The sequence below is a fragment of the Neopelma chrysocephalum genome, unplaced genomic scaffold (assembly GCF_003984885.1).
Source record: "Neopelma chrysocephalum unplaced genomic scaffold, ASM398488v2 Primary Assembly neopelma1_183, whole genome shotgun sequence".
In the NCBI taxonomy this organism is placed as follows: Eukaryota; Metazoa; Chordata; class Aves; order Passeriformes; family Pipridae; genus Neopelma; species Neopelma chrysocephalum.
This window is the reverse complement of record NW_020897845.1, coordinates 435,062-451,090: the sequence shown is the minus strand read 5'-3', so window position 1 is coordinate 451,090 and position 16,029 is coordinate 435,062. Positions and strand designations below refer to the sequence as shown.

General features: G+C 37.6%; 1 protein-coding gene across 4 annotated transcripts in view; it reads left to right on the top strand.

Annotated features, from left to right (window-relative positions):
• Window positions 1-15,643, top strand: part of PPM1A (protein phosphatase, Mg2+/Mn2+ dependent 1A) — a 34,741-nt gene extending 19,098 nt beyond the window's left edge. Inside the window, exons 4-6 of one of the 4 annotated variants that reach the window (XM_027702399.1) lie at window positions 3,003-3,111; window positions 5,306-5,363; window positions 7,729-15,643. In XM_027702399.1, coding sequence (XP_027558200.1) covers window positions 3,003-3,111; window positions 5,306-5,363; window positions 7,729-7,758 — 197 coding nt within the window. In that variant the 3' untranslated portion in view covers window positions 7,759-15,643. Of the gene's footprint in view, window positions 1-3,002; window positions 3,112-5,305; window positions 5,430-7,656 lie in introns of those variants that run through there. The other 3 variants (XM_027702398.1, XM_027702401.1, XM_027702397.1) reach the window with 3 other exon arrangements.
• The last annotated feature ends 386 nt before the right edge of the window (window positions 15,644-16,029 follow it).

The window sequence follows — 16,029 nt, the reverse complement described above, 5'->3', positions numbered from 1 at the left end:
CCTTTTACTTACTCATGAGGGAAGTTGAAAGCCTGAACTAAAGCAGAACTTCAAGAACAGGAATTGATTAATTTGGTTACATTTAACTTAATTCCTGTGCAGTTGAGTTGTTTCTGAAGTAAATGGATAATGCCTTATTGAGTAGTAAGGTAGGACTGCTACAGCATCTGAAACTTTATACACTACAGTGAATAATCTTGCTCTTATCTTAGGATACTATAAGAGTAGCAATGCTTAACTTTAAAAGCCTAATTTTTGGCTGAAGCAACTAGAACATATAAGGAGTACTTTCAGAATGATCTTACTAATCTGTAATATCAATTTAAAGTTAAAATTAATTAAAATGGAAAGTTGGTCAAAATGCATATTATGTATTTTTATGCACTTCAGTACTCAGCGAAGTCCAACAAGTAATGGGAGTCGATGCTTACTAGTGTGCATCCTTTTCTGGTTGTATTTCTATTCCCTCAGCCCAGAATATATCCTTATACTGTTAAAAAGTAGTGCAAATTTTAAGACTGAATAGGGCTTAGTACTGATGGTCATCTTGAATAAGGAGAGACGATTCAGATTTTAGAAAACATAGGAAGTTTTCTACTCACCATGTCACTTAGCACTCTCCTTCGACTACTTCTGATGTGTTTGTGGTCCAGATTCATAGCTACAATAAATAATGGAAGAAGCAGCAAGTGTGGAGAAGCATCCTTGTGCCATTACTTGCAATAAATCAATGTTACCCCTAAAATATCATGTGAACTTCATGGTAGAAGTAATCAGTCATTCCAAAATGTGTTGCTATTATTTGCACTAATATGTGTTATTGATGTGTTGACTCTAAAAAGAAACTTGTCTAAGCTTTTTTTCTGTTCTCATTTTTTTTTACATAAAACCATTCCGTAATAAATAATCCTTACAATATTTATACCTATATAGAGATAAATAATTTTAAGCTAGCTGTTACATGTTCCTTCCCTTATTTTCCCAAAAACGAAGCTCTGGCTTTTTCTTAAACTTTGTGTGGAATTCCCGTTTTTGAATCCTTTATTTTAGGGTTTTAAGTACATTTTTCCAGTACTTGATACCATGAAAATGTGTAGAAGGTTTAAAAGTAAATTAAAGATTGGGGGGAGGGTTGAAGGTGTATTGAAACAAGATAATTCCAATAAATTAAACACAGCTAGCAGACCGACTCCATTTGTTGTGTCTTCAGTGTTCATTCAGTCTGTATCTATAGTTTTATCAAAGTATAAATGTATTCATTTAGTGGAGACTGTATGTTAAATGTACTGCAGTTACAGGTTGTGAAACTGTGTAGCACAGGTCAACTATAAATTCCTTATTTTTGTACAGCAGAACTTTAGCACTAGCACAATGTAGCATATACTAGATGTTCAAAATTGCACAATAAAGGAACTTGGCAAACCAAATCTGAGATCTTGGCTTCTTATTCAGATTTAAGAGTCTTAGATTATTTATTTACTAAACATTAGATGGTAAAATGAATTTTGGCTGTAGATTTTGAGGAAATGGCAAATTTTTGAGGGGTCTCTGGTGTGCAGTGTCATGTATTTGAAATGTAGGTTTTGAAGTAAACAGCTTAAAACTTTGTACTGCGGAGTTTGATGCTGGTTGAGGACTAGACAGTGTTTCCACTATACCTTGCAAATAATTTACACAGCCTGACTGCAAAATAGAGCTGATGCTTTTTATAAACACACACAGCCCTGAAAAACTATTACACGAACAAAAAGTAATTCACAACTGTTGGTTTTAATTTTTTTTAACTAAAAGGGACTGGATACATGTTGGTTTTAAAGGATTTCAGTGTGCTTTATCTCACAGATTATGAAATGGAAACTTGGTATGTTCTTCTGGAATTATTTAGGGCAAAAACTGAATGCTAGAGTATTTTTCAGAAGCGGTACTGATGAATTCCAACTGCTTTCAAACTGTGTAAATGCTTTATTACATGAAAAGTAGTGTGCCTGTACATATGTGCATGTATAGATGTGCACATATGTACAAATTATTGTATGCATGTTGCAGTATTCACTTGAAGATCAACAGCACCAGGTCTTAATAATTCATGTATTTTGCAATTTCTGAGAGCTCCTGTTTACAGAGAAACCGAGGAGATGATGCATTTCTTGCTTGTTCTTTAAGTTTTCTAAAATCCCTGTTTAAAGAGCGGCTCTTCAGGGGTGGTGTGGTCTAAAATCTCTTCAATTCAAATAAAATTGTGTGCTTATGGCTTGAGGAAAAAAGAAATAAAGAAATCGCAAAAAAAAAAAAATCCAACCAGGCCTAAGAATAAAGTTTAAAAATTAATTGCTTGGCAAACGAGACTGTGGCTATAATACAGATTCTCTTCACCCAGAAGCTGGAGTGGATCAGCTTTTAAGTATCTGCTCAATATTTAAATATCCCCTGAGTTGAGGATGGAACTGTCAATTGGATGTGGTGTCCCTGGCTATTAATTTGTATGTAATAATTCTTAACATTTGCATATTGCTGTGATGCAGTGAGATACAAGTATTGACTGATACACATACAGCCACAGGGGTTATTTTTAATATGTCTGACGTTTTGTTTCTTGAAAATATTATGCTTTCTGTGATGGCAATAATATTTTATCTTGTGTTGCAGCCGTAAAGCTCATGTTAATATCTGCCTCATGCCCTGGGCATTTTGTTGGGGAGATATTACGTCTTCTATTCTATCTAGTGTACAGAAAGAAAACCATTAAAGAATTTTTTTCCTCACTGTTACTAGGTAGCTGTGTATTTCCAAAACCAGTGTGCATGTCAACAGCAGTGTATCATTGTCAGATCTGTTACAGGCTCTTTTCCTTTCGGAACCAAAGTTAACAGTTACCTTGTTGAGTACGATCTGTCTTTTTTTTTTTTTTTAATGTTAAGCTGCCTTTTTATAAAACTGAGTGTTTCAATCTTTTAAAGTTAAATTTGGACTGCACTTACAAAAAAAGTACTTCTGATTCCCAGAGATCATAAAGAAGCAGGGTGAAGGAGTGCCAGACTTAGTCCACGTGATGCGTACGTTAGCAACTGAGAGCATCCCAAACCTCCCGCCCGGGGGGGAGTTGGCAAGCAAGTGAGTTCACATCAGTGTACATGTGGTTTTTGATTTAAATCCCAACTTAACTGCAAGGCCACTCTTAAAAGTGGGGGGGGAGAAGGGAGGGAAGAAGGGTACAGGACAAAAGGTGATGATCTGTTCTCTATTTTTTATTACTCAGTTGTTCTGAGTGAAAAGAACAGGCATAAGAACGGAGTTAACTATGAATCACTCCGAAAATTAAATGTCAAACTGTAGTTTTGGGAAGCAATGAGGGTTTTTTAAGGGTGGCCTGAGTGTTTTTTTTGTAATTAACTGGGGTTTCTGGGGGGGGAGGTTACATTTGAACATGCAAAAATAATGCACTGAATTTAGTAATTACTTGGATATGTACTTCTGCACTTTGACAAGAAGTGATATGCATAAGATGTTTTGTTTGGCAGCTTTCTTTTCTTGTCTGTAGCTAAAGCCATGTTGTAATCGCTTAAAAATTTGCTTTTGTTTTCTTTCTGCTTGTGACAAATCTGAAAACAAGATAGAAGTCTATTAAAAAAAAAGTGGGAAGTTAAATTTACAGCTTTGTTCTTGAAGAGTTCAGTGATGATGCTCTGTGGCTTCTCAAATGTTCAGTCTTTAAGGAAGCAATGTCCTTAGCTCGTTTGCACCCCAAACCAAGTGCTTTTTGGTTCAAAAGATTGTTCATGAGCCTGTGCTATGTTAAAATGAATTGGGCACATTTGGTACAGAGAATTTTTAACCTTTCAGAGTGTGATTTTTGTATTGTTACACCAAAACGTGAAGACTTTAAGCATGTAATTGAATAAATGACAAATGAATAAATTGAATAATTATAAAATAACTGTAAAGATGGCTTCTACAAGACAAAATTGTTCTTCTATGAACTGTTTGACTTGGAAAAAGAAGAGATGGCAATTTTATGTAAAATAGCATTTATTTGGGAAATGTTGCTGTAGTCTTGAAGTATCTGTCAGTTACTCATGAAATACAGCATACAAATTGGTTTTTCTTCATCTCCTTTGGTTAGTGGTAGCATCATGGTTGTGAAGAAATGCTGAAGTGACAGACTTCTGTGGGATTTTGTGTCTTAGTGATGCTGGTTTGAATAGGGACTGATAGAAATGTGGATTTGATTGGATGTTAGTGTAACTTAAAGCACTGTTGCCAATTTGGAAGGAATGTAATGCTTTTCAAGAAATGTGCCTTTATTTAGAATCAAAGATACCTATTTCTTGAGAGATAAGGGAAACTCTGCAGTTCATACATGCAACGTACTTTGTCTGTAATTGCTTCATTTTATTGCTTTAAATCCAGCCTCCTCTTCCTATAATCATTCACTACATTCACTGTGATGTTTATTCATGGTAGTTCCTGACTTTTCAGTATTATGGGATGATTCCAAAGCCTGTCATCTGCTTTTTTTTCTTCTCATGTACTCCTTTGTGATTGCTCTGCATGCCTTCATCAGCAGTTTAAAGGTGGTTCTTTGAAGTTTGTTTTGTATCGCAGTTTCAGTCTCCTACTACTTCGTCACACTTGATTTTGCAGAAGGGGATCTGGAAGAAAGTTGCTTTTAAAGTCCAGCCTATAATTCCTGTTTTTTACTCCCCTCTTTCCTTCCTGGTCTCCCTCCAAAGTTGTTTACTTATATACTGGGAAAGGCAAAGGCTTCCTCTTCCTTCAGCTTCACATTGGATTCTTTTTTTTTTTTTTTTAATTTACTACCAATTTTCAAGAAACCTTTTTCACCCTGTGTTAAATAAATAAAAATCATGTTTGATTTACATGCGAATTGCAAATTTTCTATTAATATTTATCCATCTATTTCTTATCAATTTTCTATCAGTATTAGAAAATCCAAGAATCCCAGAGACGAAGGTTAATTTCAAGCTATCTTAAATATGCTAAGCATGGGTTTTTTTAAAAGGAGGAAACTGTCAAGATGATTGAAATAATTTTTTAATATGTTTTGCCAGACAAAATTTGCCTCAGTCTGAAGATAGAATACACAAAGCTGCTATTAGCAGTTTAATGTCTTTTTGGAGAAAAGTTGCTGGAGAGTATTGGACCTATCATTGTAGAAGAGTATTCTGTGAATTTTCAACCTTTTAAAGTTTACATTTTAAATTAAAACTGTACTTAGGGAATATGACTTTAGAGAAAAAGAAAGACACAACCTTAAAATCTTGTGGGGTTTGTTTTTTTGCTCTAGACGGAGTGTGATTGAAGCCGTTTATAACAGACTGAACCCCTACAGGAATGATGATGCTGTAAGTATCCTTTCTCTTACATTACCTTTGCCCCCACCCCAGTTATTTTAGCTGCTTTGTAAAGAAACATTGCTAGTTTTTGTTAAAGACCTCTTCCCCAAGGAAGGAATAGCGATGTTGTGCTCTTGGGACTGTGTTTCGTGGTGGTTTTCTGCTGCCTTCTGCTGATCATAGTCTCAAAACTCCAGTGTGATTGACTCATTTGTCCTCTGGAATTTCATTATTTCAGTCCTGCCCAGGTTTCCAAATGCTGCCAAATGGTGGAAAGAGTCATGGGGGTTTTTCCCCTCTTTATGGACAACGTTGTCCCCCAAATATCAAGAAGATAAGGGCTATACTTAAAGGTTAAACAGATGTGTAATTATCAGCTTTAAGAATATATTAGTTCACCAAGTGGACTGGGGGAAAAACCCACAAACAGAAAACCTCTAGAATATGAACTGTGATCCCAATTGCAGCTTGATCACCAGAAACAATGTTCTGTCACCATTAGTGCTGTATGTCATGAAGTAGTTAAACTGATCCTTTTACCCACCAGCAAAAATTGCTTAAATGTGACATAAGTGAAATGCATCCAGACAATAAAGAGTTGGGCATTCATTTATTTGTCTGTCCTTGTTCTATTTTTAGCATAAAAATTCCTAAATAGTGGCTGAAAGAGAATGCTTTGCCTTGAAAATACATTCTGTACAATGTTGCTGTCCTACAAATGTACAGTACACAAACGTTGTGATGATGTTCGTGACTTGGATACCGAAATTTGCATATGGAATAGTTGGCAAGCAGCTCGTGCATTTTTACTCATACTGCTTTTATTCTTCATCCTGGCACATGAAACAACCATTTTAGTCTTTCATATAATTGTTCTCCTTTGCTACTTCTGGTCTTGAAGGAAAAACTGGAGGTGGTACTTTTGCAAAGGGTAATTTCAGTTTGTGTTGTTTTTACTACACCTCCGTGCCAACTGTTCCTCTCTATGGTTTGTAATGGATTCTGTGTGCGAGTTTGAGTGAAGGGTGCAGAACTTCAGTGCTAAGAAATTATCATGTGTGGCATTGCTAGAGACTTAATTAGCCTCTTTTCTCTCCAAGGAGCAGTAAGGCAGTGCTTTAAAGACAAGTAATATTTCTGCCTCCTGCAGTCTTAGTAATGATGGGGAAGTGTAGCTGTGGAAGCACCAGGATACGCTGTTGTTAAAACCCATGGTGGCCCTTAAGTAATTAAGGAAAGGGGAGCAGGTAATGCTGAAACAACCAAACCAGAGGTGGCTGCACAGAAGCAATTTGATGCCTGTGCTGCTGATTTAGCTGTTGATTTAGCTGTGGTCCCAGTTAGTTGTGGTTAACCTGTGTAACCCCCGAGGGGGCAGGGAGAGAAAGCTGAATATAGAGCAGTCTGAGCAAGGCAAAAGGAAACAGACGTGACACAAAGGCAACTGGATTAAAAACCACCTAGTAAAATTAAACATTGGTTAAACCAGGGATTGGTTAAACATTTTCCAGGATTGTGGTAATTACACAAAATCCACTCTTGCCCATGGGACTAAATGGACCAAATTTTAGAGACACTGGAACAGGTTGCCCAGGGAGGTGGTGGGTGCCCCAGCCCTGGCAGTGTTCAAAGCCAGGTTGGATAAGGCCTTGAGCAGTCTGGTCTAGTGGGAGGTGTCCCTGTCTGTGGCAGGGTGGGTTGGGACTAGGTGATCTTTAAGGTCCATTCCAACCCCTTAACATTCTGTGATTCTCTGATGACACTCAGGTGGCCATATGGTTATGACTTGGAGCATGACATGTTTCTACTTCCCTTTTTTTTTTTGGTTATATACATTTATTTTTTCCCCTTGTGGTTTTATTATTATCCAAAATTAGGGGTTTCTGCAGTTGTCCAAACTACACATCTGTAGCCTTAAATTCTAAGTGCTGAAATAGCTCTGAGTTCTAGCAGGGCATCAGTTAAGTCTCTGTGTTCCTCTGCAGTGAGGGAGGGCTGAGAACACAAAAGATGACAATGGTGGTAACACATGTAATGAGGCACATTCTGCTCTTTTATCACACCTGTTTACTGAATGTATCCATTTTGTATTACTTCTTACTACTCAGAAAATGCTTCTTAGTAATGTTCCTGGGATATTATTTTGAGGCTTGATAAAACACTTGGTCAGATTTTTAAATGTCTTGGTTCTAATGTTTCATTTATTAAGAATATATGGTTTGTAGATACTTCTTAAATGCTCTTTCTGAAAGGGGAGAGAAAACAAGACTCATGAAATGATTTAAGTCTCCACCCTTTTCAGTCTGGATTATCCAGAAACTCCGGCAACAATGGGCACTCCAGACTTTAAAGGGTTCCTTCTTTTTTCTTTAAGGATTCTGCCTCAACTGATGATATGTGGTAAAACTGCTCATCTAGCTGTGGAGTTCACGTTTCATCCTGCAAATGAAAGTGCAGCCCAACCTCAGTGACCCTTCTTAACATCCATCCTCAACCTTAATTAAAGAAGGGAATATGATGTGTTGGTGAGAGTGACTACAGCAGTACGACACCTAGCCCAGGAACTGATCATTTTTGTAAAACAGACTTCTGTAAACGTGATTTCAAACCATAATTCATGTTGTAAATCAGACTCCAGCAATTTATGTTGTATGATTTTGTTTTTGTAAAGTGCAATTGTCTTTGTACAAAATGCTCATATTTAATTATGAACCGCTTTAAATCACTATAAAGGTTAGAAGAAATGTTTTGGCTTGTGTGATGCAACAATATATATCCCTTTTAAATTCATGTTGTGGTTTTGGATTGCAAGGAGCAGCAGCCTAGCCAGCTAGGTGCTCAGGAGGTGCACAAAACTGTAAAGATAACTTTTTGGTTTATATGAAAGCTGAACTCGTGGGCAACTTACCAGAAATTACAGTGTGTGAATTTTGCTTGGCAATGGAAAAATAACTTAAAAGTAGTGCACATTCTTCAACAAATGGATATCATTTTCTTGGATGCACTCCTGCTCTCACGCTGGAGTCGAAGGGATTTGCGATTTTGAGTTCAGTGGGAGTTAAATCATGCCCTGTTAATAGTACCCTCTTCATACAAATCTCAGGATCAGAATGCCTGGATTCTTCGCACCTCTTTTTCCATTAACCCTCACCTGAAACTGCGAATCACTGAGCACGAACAGGCAGCTTTCTACGTCCAGTAGGAGTCTGCAGCATTTTTACAATCCTGATTGGCTGGGTCTGCTGCTGTTCCAAGTAAAATACTCTGAATTCCATTTTATCAATAAAGCTTGATTTAACAAACAAGACCTTTACCCATAAATGTGTAATTCCTTTTTTCCTGCCTTTTAAAATGTCAGTGCCATTGTAAATGATATTTTACTTGTGGAAGAATATTTTTATTAATTGGTAGCCCATTTTTAAAATGGGAAGGATTTTGATTATTGCCCAAGACATAGCCATATGCTAGAGGATGATGTGGGATTAATCCGTTACCCTATTTTTTACAAGTGTGGGTTTTTTCAGGCTTTTTGGTGGTGTTTTTTGTTGGTTTTTTTTTCTCCTCCCTACTGAAGATGTGCATTGGTTTGAATTTGCCTACTGTTTGATAAAAATACATTTGTCAAAGCCTGACAATCTTTAACATTTTATGGTGTGTGTTTTTAATTGACCCACTTACTTAGAATGAGAGACTAGTGGTTAAACAGTACTTGTGATTTGAGGTATAGCATGTTGACAATATTTAACTGTTCGTTGTTTAAAATTCTAATTTAAAATTTTATAAGATAATAAACTAATTTGATTTAAGCTTAGCTTTCTCCCATTGAGCATACAAAAATTAAGTTTTCAAGTCAGTCGTGTTTGCAAAACTGCTGTTTTGTGCACCTTGTATTGTCTTTTTGGTTGAGAATATTGTATTTAATATGTAGTTTACTCATTTAGTAGGCAGATTCCCCAAAAGGAAAATCAGTAAAACAAGTAGATTGTAACATTTACTGCAGTTAGACAGAATCAAAACTTGGTGTATAATTACTTTTTGATAGGAAAATGTAGTACAATGCATTTTGCTATATTTGTCTTTCCCTAACTTTGACATATACATATTTGTATATATAGCCTTAAAACTAATGCAGAGTTAGGGAACACTGAACAGTGAAAAAAGTAACTTATAGTGTCTTGGAACTAAGTATAGTATATACCAGCAAACTTTTCTTTTATCCCTCTTGTCTATGTGGGGTGCTTAAACGTAACTTCATTGTATTCAGTTTGTAATCTGTTCAAGCATGAATGAAGAAAACATAAGCACTATTTGTATTTATAAATTTATAGCAATTTTTGCTTAAAGAACCAGTTCCTTACCTACCTATGAATAAATGCTTAAAATGTCTAATTTTGTTGTAGAGTGCACAACTATAATAATGTTAAGTTATAGCTTCACAGGCACCTAATTAACAAGCATATTTAATAATACATGGCGTATTAGTGCGAAAAGCTAAACTTAATTTAGGACTAGGCAGAGAAAGTTCTGTCCTTTTTCATAGAGACTAAAGTTTAGTTTTGGAAACTGCAAAACCTTGAACTGGACTGTGGAACCTTTGAGTTTTAAACTTATACGAATCGGAAGCAAAACTGTGGTGTGAAAAGCCATACTTACTTCAAACCATAATCACTTAAACTGTCTCAGTGACAAAGGAGATATTTGAAGCCTCTTCTGGCGAGGTCTCCTAAAGGTTAGAGAGGAGATAATTCTGCTATTGCTACAGGCGATGTGAGTAGGTTTGAGGGTAGTGGAAGAAAGCCCGTTTCAGGCCTTTCTCTCTCCCACCTACATTCAGCGTTTTGGTGAGGTCAGAGCACTGAATTATTATGTATGCATAAACACTGCCATTTTAGATACAGATTTTGATTACAGAATATACGAGTTGAGTATATAAAGCATCCTAGAGAAGAGGCAAGCTGTACTTTTCACTGCTCTGAAAAGAAAAAAAAAAAGGCACTTTTGCACCTTTGTGCATCTCCTTCTTGCACCAGAAACTTTTTTTTAAATGCTAAAAACATTAGCACCTCAGGGGCAAGGCAGCAATTTTTATTTTGAAGTATTGTGTGCTATTTATTTCCCTCTTGGAAAAAGATTCCTGTGTGATGGAAATGAAAATTGTGTGATGTTAAAAGATGTATTTTTAAATACATGTTCAAATAGGATGGTCCCAATTTGCTTGTTTTTAAAAGGAAATGACATTTGTAAAGCTACTTTGCTTCGTATGCCATGCAACTTTGTTTTCCTTCTACATTTGACAGCTTCACTGGCTTCAGTTTCTGTGAGTTTTGTTGTAGTCAGATTAAATGTTTCGCTGATCGTTCTGGGAGAATACCTGTACTGCTTTATAGACAACTGTTTCAAATAATTCTCACTAATTCAGCATTGAAATATGTTCAAGACAGAGGCTTCTAAAATGTGTTTTAAACGAATGTTGGATGAACTGAATGCCATGGCATTGATCAGGGTCCTAGATTTGCAAGGCTTTGTAAATCCCTTTTATCAATAGAGCCCCTGGTGGGGCAGAAATCAGCAGGTCCCATCAAGTTGTACAAGCCAGAGCCTTTCAGCTGGGCTTGCTCTCACCTGACCCGGGAGCAGCACCACTAAGAGCTTGAGGCACAGCCATCGTTCAGTTAAACCTTGAGCTAAAATCAGAGTCGGAGAGAGAAATTCCGTCTGCCTGTCATTGAGCTGCACTAATCCTTGGCTGTGTTGTACTAGCGAGGTGCCTGCTGAATACTGGGCAGCAGATGAGCAATGGTAGCACTTACCTTGAGAGGTCGTGCAGGTGCCAAAGCCGATCTTTTTAACATTTCCTTGTAATAAACTGACTTCAATGTCCATTACTTTATTTATTGCGAAGCTGGTGCTGTCTCAACTCAATATAGGTCTGAGCTATTTTGCTCAGTTCAAGAGTCGGAAACTTAACAAAATTAGGGAACAGTTTTCACTTTAATTGATTCCCTGATAAGAATCCCATCTTACTTTGGTACATTGGGATAGGACGGACTTCCTATTGCATTCCATTTTTAGTAATTTATGAACAAAGGATATGGTTTCATGATAAAGTTATGTCAAGACTAAACGTTGCTCCAAGTTTGTCCCTACTGCCTTTTTTTGTGCCAGTACTTGCCCTTATGTGGGCATGGAGTTAGGACAAAGAAAAGCCCTCTCCTCTTCAGCTGGGTAAGCTGATAATCCAGCTGTGGGGTGCTGCTGCTAGGGCAAGATGGAGGGTGGGGAGGCAGGACTGGGAGCAAGGAATGTTTGCACCACTCGTCCTGCCATGGTTTGGGAAACCACACCCAGATAAATGATGGCCTGTGTAGGGAGTATCGAAGCCTTTGCAGATCTTTCCCACTCTGTACTTAGGACAGACATTTTGCTTTGTTAAACGTTCTTTTTCTTAAAACTGGAATCATCAAACTTTGGTCTTACTGTCTTGTGTGTGCGTTCTGTGCTGACAAACCTTGTGTTTGTGTTCTCTAGGGTGTGTGGCTCTGTCCTGTGGGAGAGACAGCACAGCTGCCACAATTAGGTTAATGATATGGTTGTTACAGGTTACCTTATTTCAATGTACATCAGGATTTCATCATGCTGAGATGTTCACCTTCATCTCTACCTGCACCTTCTTGAATTGCTTTTATGCACAAATGATTTGGTGTATTTGAATTTCTTGATATTTAAACTTGGCCGTGTCTGAAAGGGGCAAACCTTTAGGAAAAGAGTGCCCTTTTCCTCATCCTTCGGCAAAGACAGTATTTGATACAAACCTGATGTACCTTGCATAGGTTCAGAAACAGCAAAACTTTAGAGCTACAGAGCTGTACCTGACATTCTTCTGTAGAAAATGAATTGTTACTCTGTGCCAAGCTTCACAAGACGTGGAAATGATGTCTCCTAGATAACGAGCGTGGCTCCTTGTTCCTACCACTACCTGTGTCTGAGGTGATCATACCTGAGCCTTTGTAGACCAGCTCAGGGTGTAAACTCTCTATTTGGCTGGACAGGGTTTTTACCTCTTGAAGTGGTAAAAAGAGGCTCCAGACATGGATTTCTGGGATTCTGTAGTGCATAAAATGAATGTGATTCCTGCCATAAACTGTAAAAAAGGAGCAAAATTTAGAAGTACCACTCTGAGGCTAAATAATTTTGACTGACCTGTCTGAAATACTGATCAGAGAATCTAATCTGATGAGCTCTTTCTGTGGAGTGTTTGCACAGTCTGCAGGTCTCTGCAGACCCAGGTGTGCCCATCTGAAACACTGTAGCCTTATTTTGCTTAATAGCATTGCTTTATAAATGAGGTAGCAGTCACCTGGGCCGTGGCAATTGTTCACAGGAGTTCAGGAAGCTGTAGGAAAACTTGAAGCTCGTCTTTATTCTTATGGACCACTAAATGCATTCAAGTAGAAAACAAAAATAGACATGCTGAAAGTTGAGTTCACGTTGTCTCCCCCTGAAAACTTGTTTTCAGAAAAATGACAAATATTACTACTATTTGCTTAATAAGTGAAAAAAGTGTCCTGAGCTTTAATCTCCTGATTGTGTCAGTTGTTGACCTATAACAACTTAGGCTTTATGTATATTCATTGCTTTATCTGTGTTTTTATTTGATGTTCCTTTTGAGTAGCAGTAAACCAGATCTTTTTTTTCCCCCCTAATGTAGACACTTCTTTGCTTCCAAGCTAAGGGAACAGGAGTGATAATGATGTCCTAGGAAAGGGGTTTGGGAGAGGCTTGCTTGAGGTGCAACGATCACAAAACCCCTGACTTTTGCAATGACAAAAGTTGAGAAAGTGGGCTTAACTTTAAAAATGCCTTTTACAGAATTAAGGAAATCATTCTATTCTGAAAGTGTCAGAACTTCAGTGGAGGTGAGATGACAGGTCAGATTTCTAGAGTATGTATTGCTTTATGCCTAGCCAGATTTTTACACTTAACTTGTACTGACTCCTGCCCAAATGCTTTTTAAAATATCACTAGGCGTGTGCTTTGATGTTTTTCTTCCCCTCCAAAATAGGAAGAATAAAACCAATGGTCCTTACTGCTGTGTAAGCAGCCACTTATTTGCAGGGGTGGGTGCTGTGTCAGGTAGTGCTGTTTTCCTTCAGGAACACAACATCTGCACTTCTCAGTGTGCTCAAGAACATTGAGCCACAGCTGAAATCCCTTTTTGCCTCCACTGACTATTGGCTCTGAAGAGCTGGTGGGAGCGTGGGGGTTTTACAGCCAAAGTGGACAGGACTCTCCAGGTGTATTGTGAGGAGGCCTCCACAGTTGAGGGAGATGCCACTGTTGTATAGTTTTAGAAATAACTTTAAGAAAAATAAGGAAACATGTTGGATCATAAAACATTATGTATTTCCATCAATTCCTACAGACTAAGGTCCAGGGTTTAGTTTCACCTGTGTAATTGAATTCCACCCGTTCTGAGCAGTGCAAATACTGGGTAGCCGATTTCATTGTTTGGGGATTTCAGATTGGAGGCACAATGTTTCTGTTCACACTAAAATTAGACTAAAACAGTCTTGGGAAAATCAGGCACGAACTTAAATTTACATTCTGCTGACATTGATGGAGCTTTGCTCACAACATATAAAGTTTGCACATGGGTTATTGGAGCCTTAAGTGTCCCACTTCTCTTGGAATGAAAAACAAATGTAATCTTTATCCAGTGTAGGTTTTGAAAAAGCTTTTTGGAGCCAAAGGGAAGAAGATGGTGATGTTAAAGCAAAATGTTAGATTATTTGGCGGTAATTTCATTAAGCCTTTAAGCATCTAAGATTTTTTTTTCCTTTTAAAACCTCAGAAGGGCACAGTTTAGGAAGTTTGATGAAATGCTTTTCGCTGTAAATAAATAAAAGGATGAAACCCAAAATGGGTTACCTGGGGTGGAAGAACAATGAGACCCTAAAAATGTAGGAATAAATGTGCTGAATTTGCATAGCATTATTTCCATGTCCGGTGGTGGACCTACTGAAAGGTTGGAACTGGATGATCTTTAAGGTCCCTTCCAACCCAGACCATTCTATGAATCATTCTATGAAAGGATCTTTATCAGTGTTGACAGGGGAACCTTTTATCATTGCTGAGTGATGCCAGACTGACAAGTCTGCTGCAGTTTGAAATTTCCAGCCTCTTAGATTGGGAAGTGGGCATTACACACCAGATCCCCAGTACATGAGAAGCTGCAGTACCTGTTACCCCACATTCTGTGGGTTAATGCCCTGCAGCCTTTGGGTGCTGGGAGTTGGGATTTCCCAGCCTGTTATTGCTGATGGTATGATTTGCAGTGACCTTGGGTACCAAGAGTTAAGTTGTATTTAAGAACCGGATCTAACTCTTTGGTGCCAGGAATCTAGTTTTTGGAGTAAGTGCTGAATTATGCAAATGTTCTTGGCCAATGGCGCCGGGTAGTTCAGTGCTCAGAAACTAAATTACTAGTGATGAAGAGTTAGTATGAGACAAAAGCCAAGGTTCTCCTAAGCCAGGGAGTGCTGGATGTCTGAAAAGTGTGACATTTGAGTTCCAGGACCTTCTTATTTTATAAATCTTTATAAGCAGAGATTTTGGTTTCTAGCATCTGTCTTGTTTCTAAGACCACGTACAAACATGCTGAATTAGAGAGTTTTCACCTGTCTTCTCACAGAATTGACTCCACATCGTATCATAAAGAGTCTCGTTTGTAGTGACATGCTGTGCCTGTCTTTTTAGAAAATTCATGACCTCTTTATATCTATTTTGTGGAAAGTGTAACTTTTTTCATTGATGACCTGTATAAATGTGTGTTACGAATGGAGAGATTTAAGCTTGAAAAGCATGTTTGCAGATTACACAGCTTCATTATGGAATTTATAAATTTAACAGAGTAATATACAAGAGCATAACTATTTTCCTTAAGTAGAATGTATAACAATATATAATAAATTATTCTCCACGTAGTTCACCCACTATTTACAGTTTTACACAATTCAAACTGTGTGTTTACAGAAAGTTCAATAAATGTATATTTTGTACTATGTACAGATTCCTGGTCCCAAAGAAAATGTGTGAACTTAGTTTCTAACTTAACTTTTGAGATTGTACTTTTTTTTTTTCTTTTTCTTTATTTTTTTGGTTTGGAATCAGTTGAACAAACTGCGTTTCGCCTGTCGATGGTGGAGGCTTGCATTGGAGTAAACGGGAATTGGAAATATTTCTAATCTACAAAAGTGATTCCACTAAATAAAACAGGCAATTACATCGTGTGTGTGTATTTGAGTGCAATGCTACAAACCATTCCCACATTTATTGTCCCTGATTTACAAACTTACCAGGCCTCTTCCTATTTTCTGGCTCAAGGGAGTTAGATTAAAATGGAATATCGAGGGCCTGTTTTGATCACTCTTAGTCACAATAATAAAACTCCCCATTTTCACTGTTTTTTCCCTTGCATGTTGAAATTCCAACATAAAGCAGCATGTGCTTGGCTTCAGCCCTGGCGTTCCCCACCTGGTCTGGGGTTTTTAAGAGAACTAGGGGTTGATTAGGATGCCCAGCTTCTGGGAAACCACATCACACAGGAGCAAAATACATTTGTAACTTCTGCCCCGATTCAGATTCAGTACTATAAAATATAAGCTAGACCTTTGTA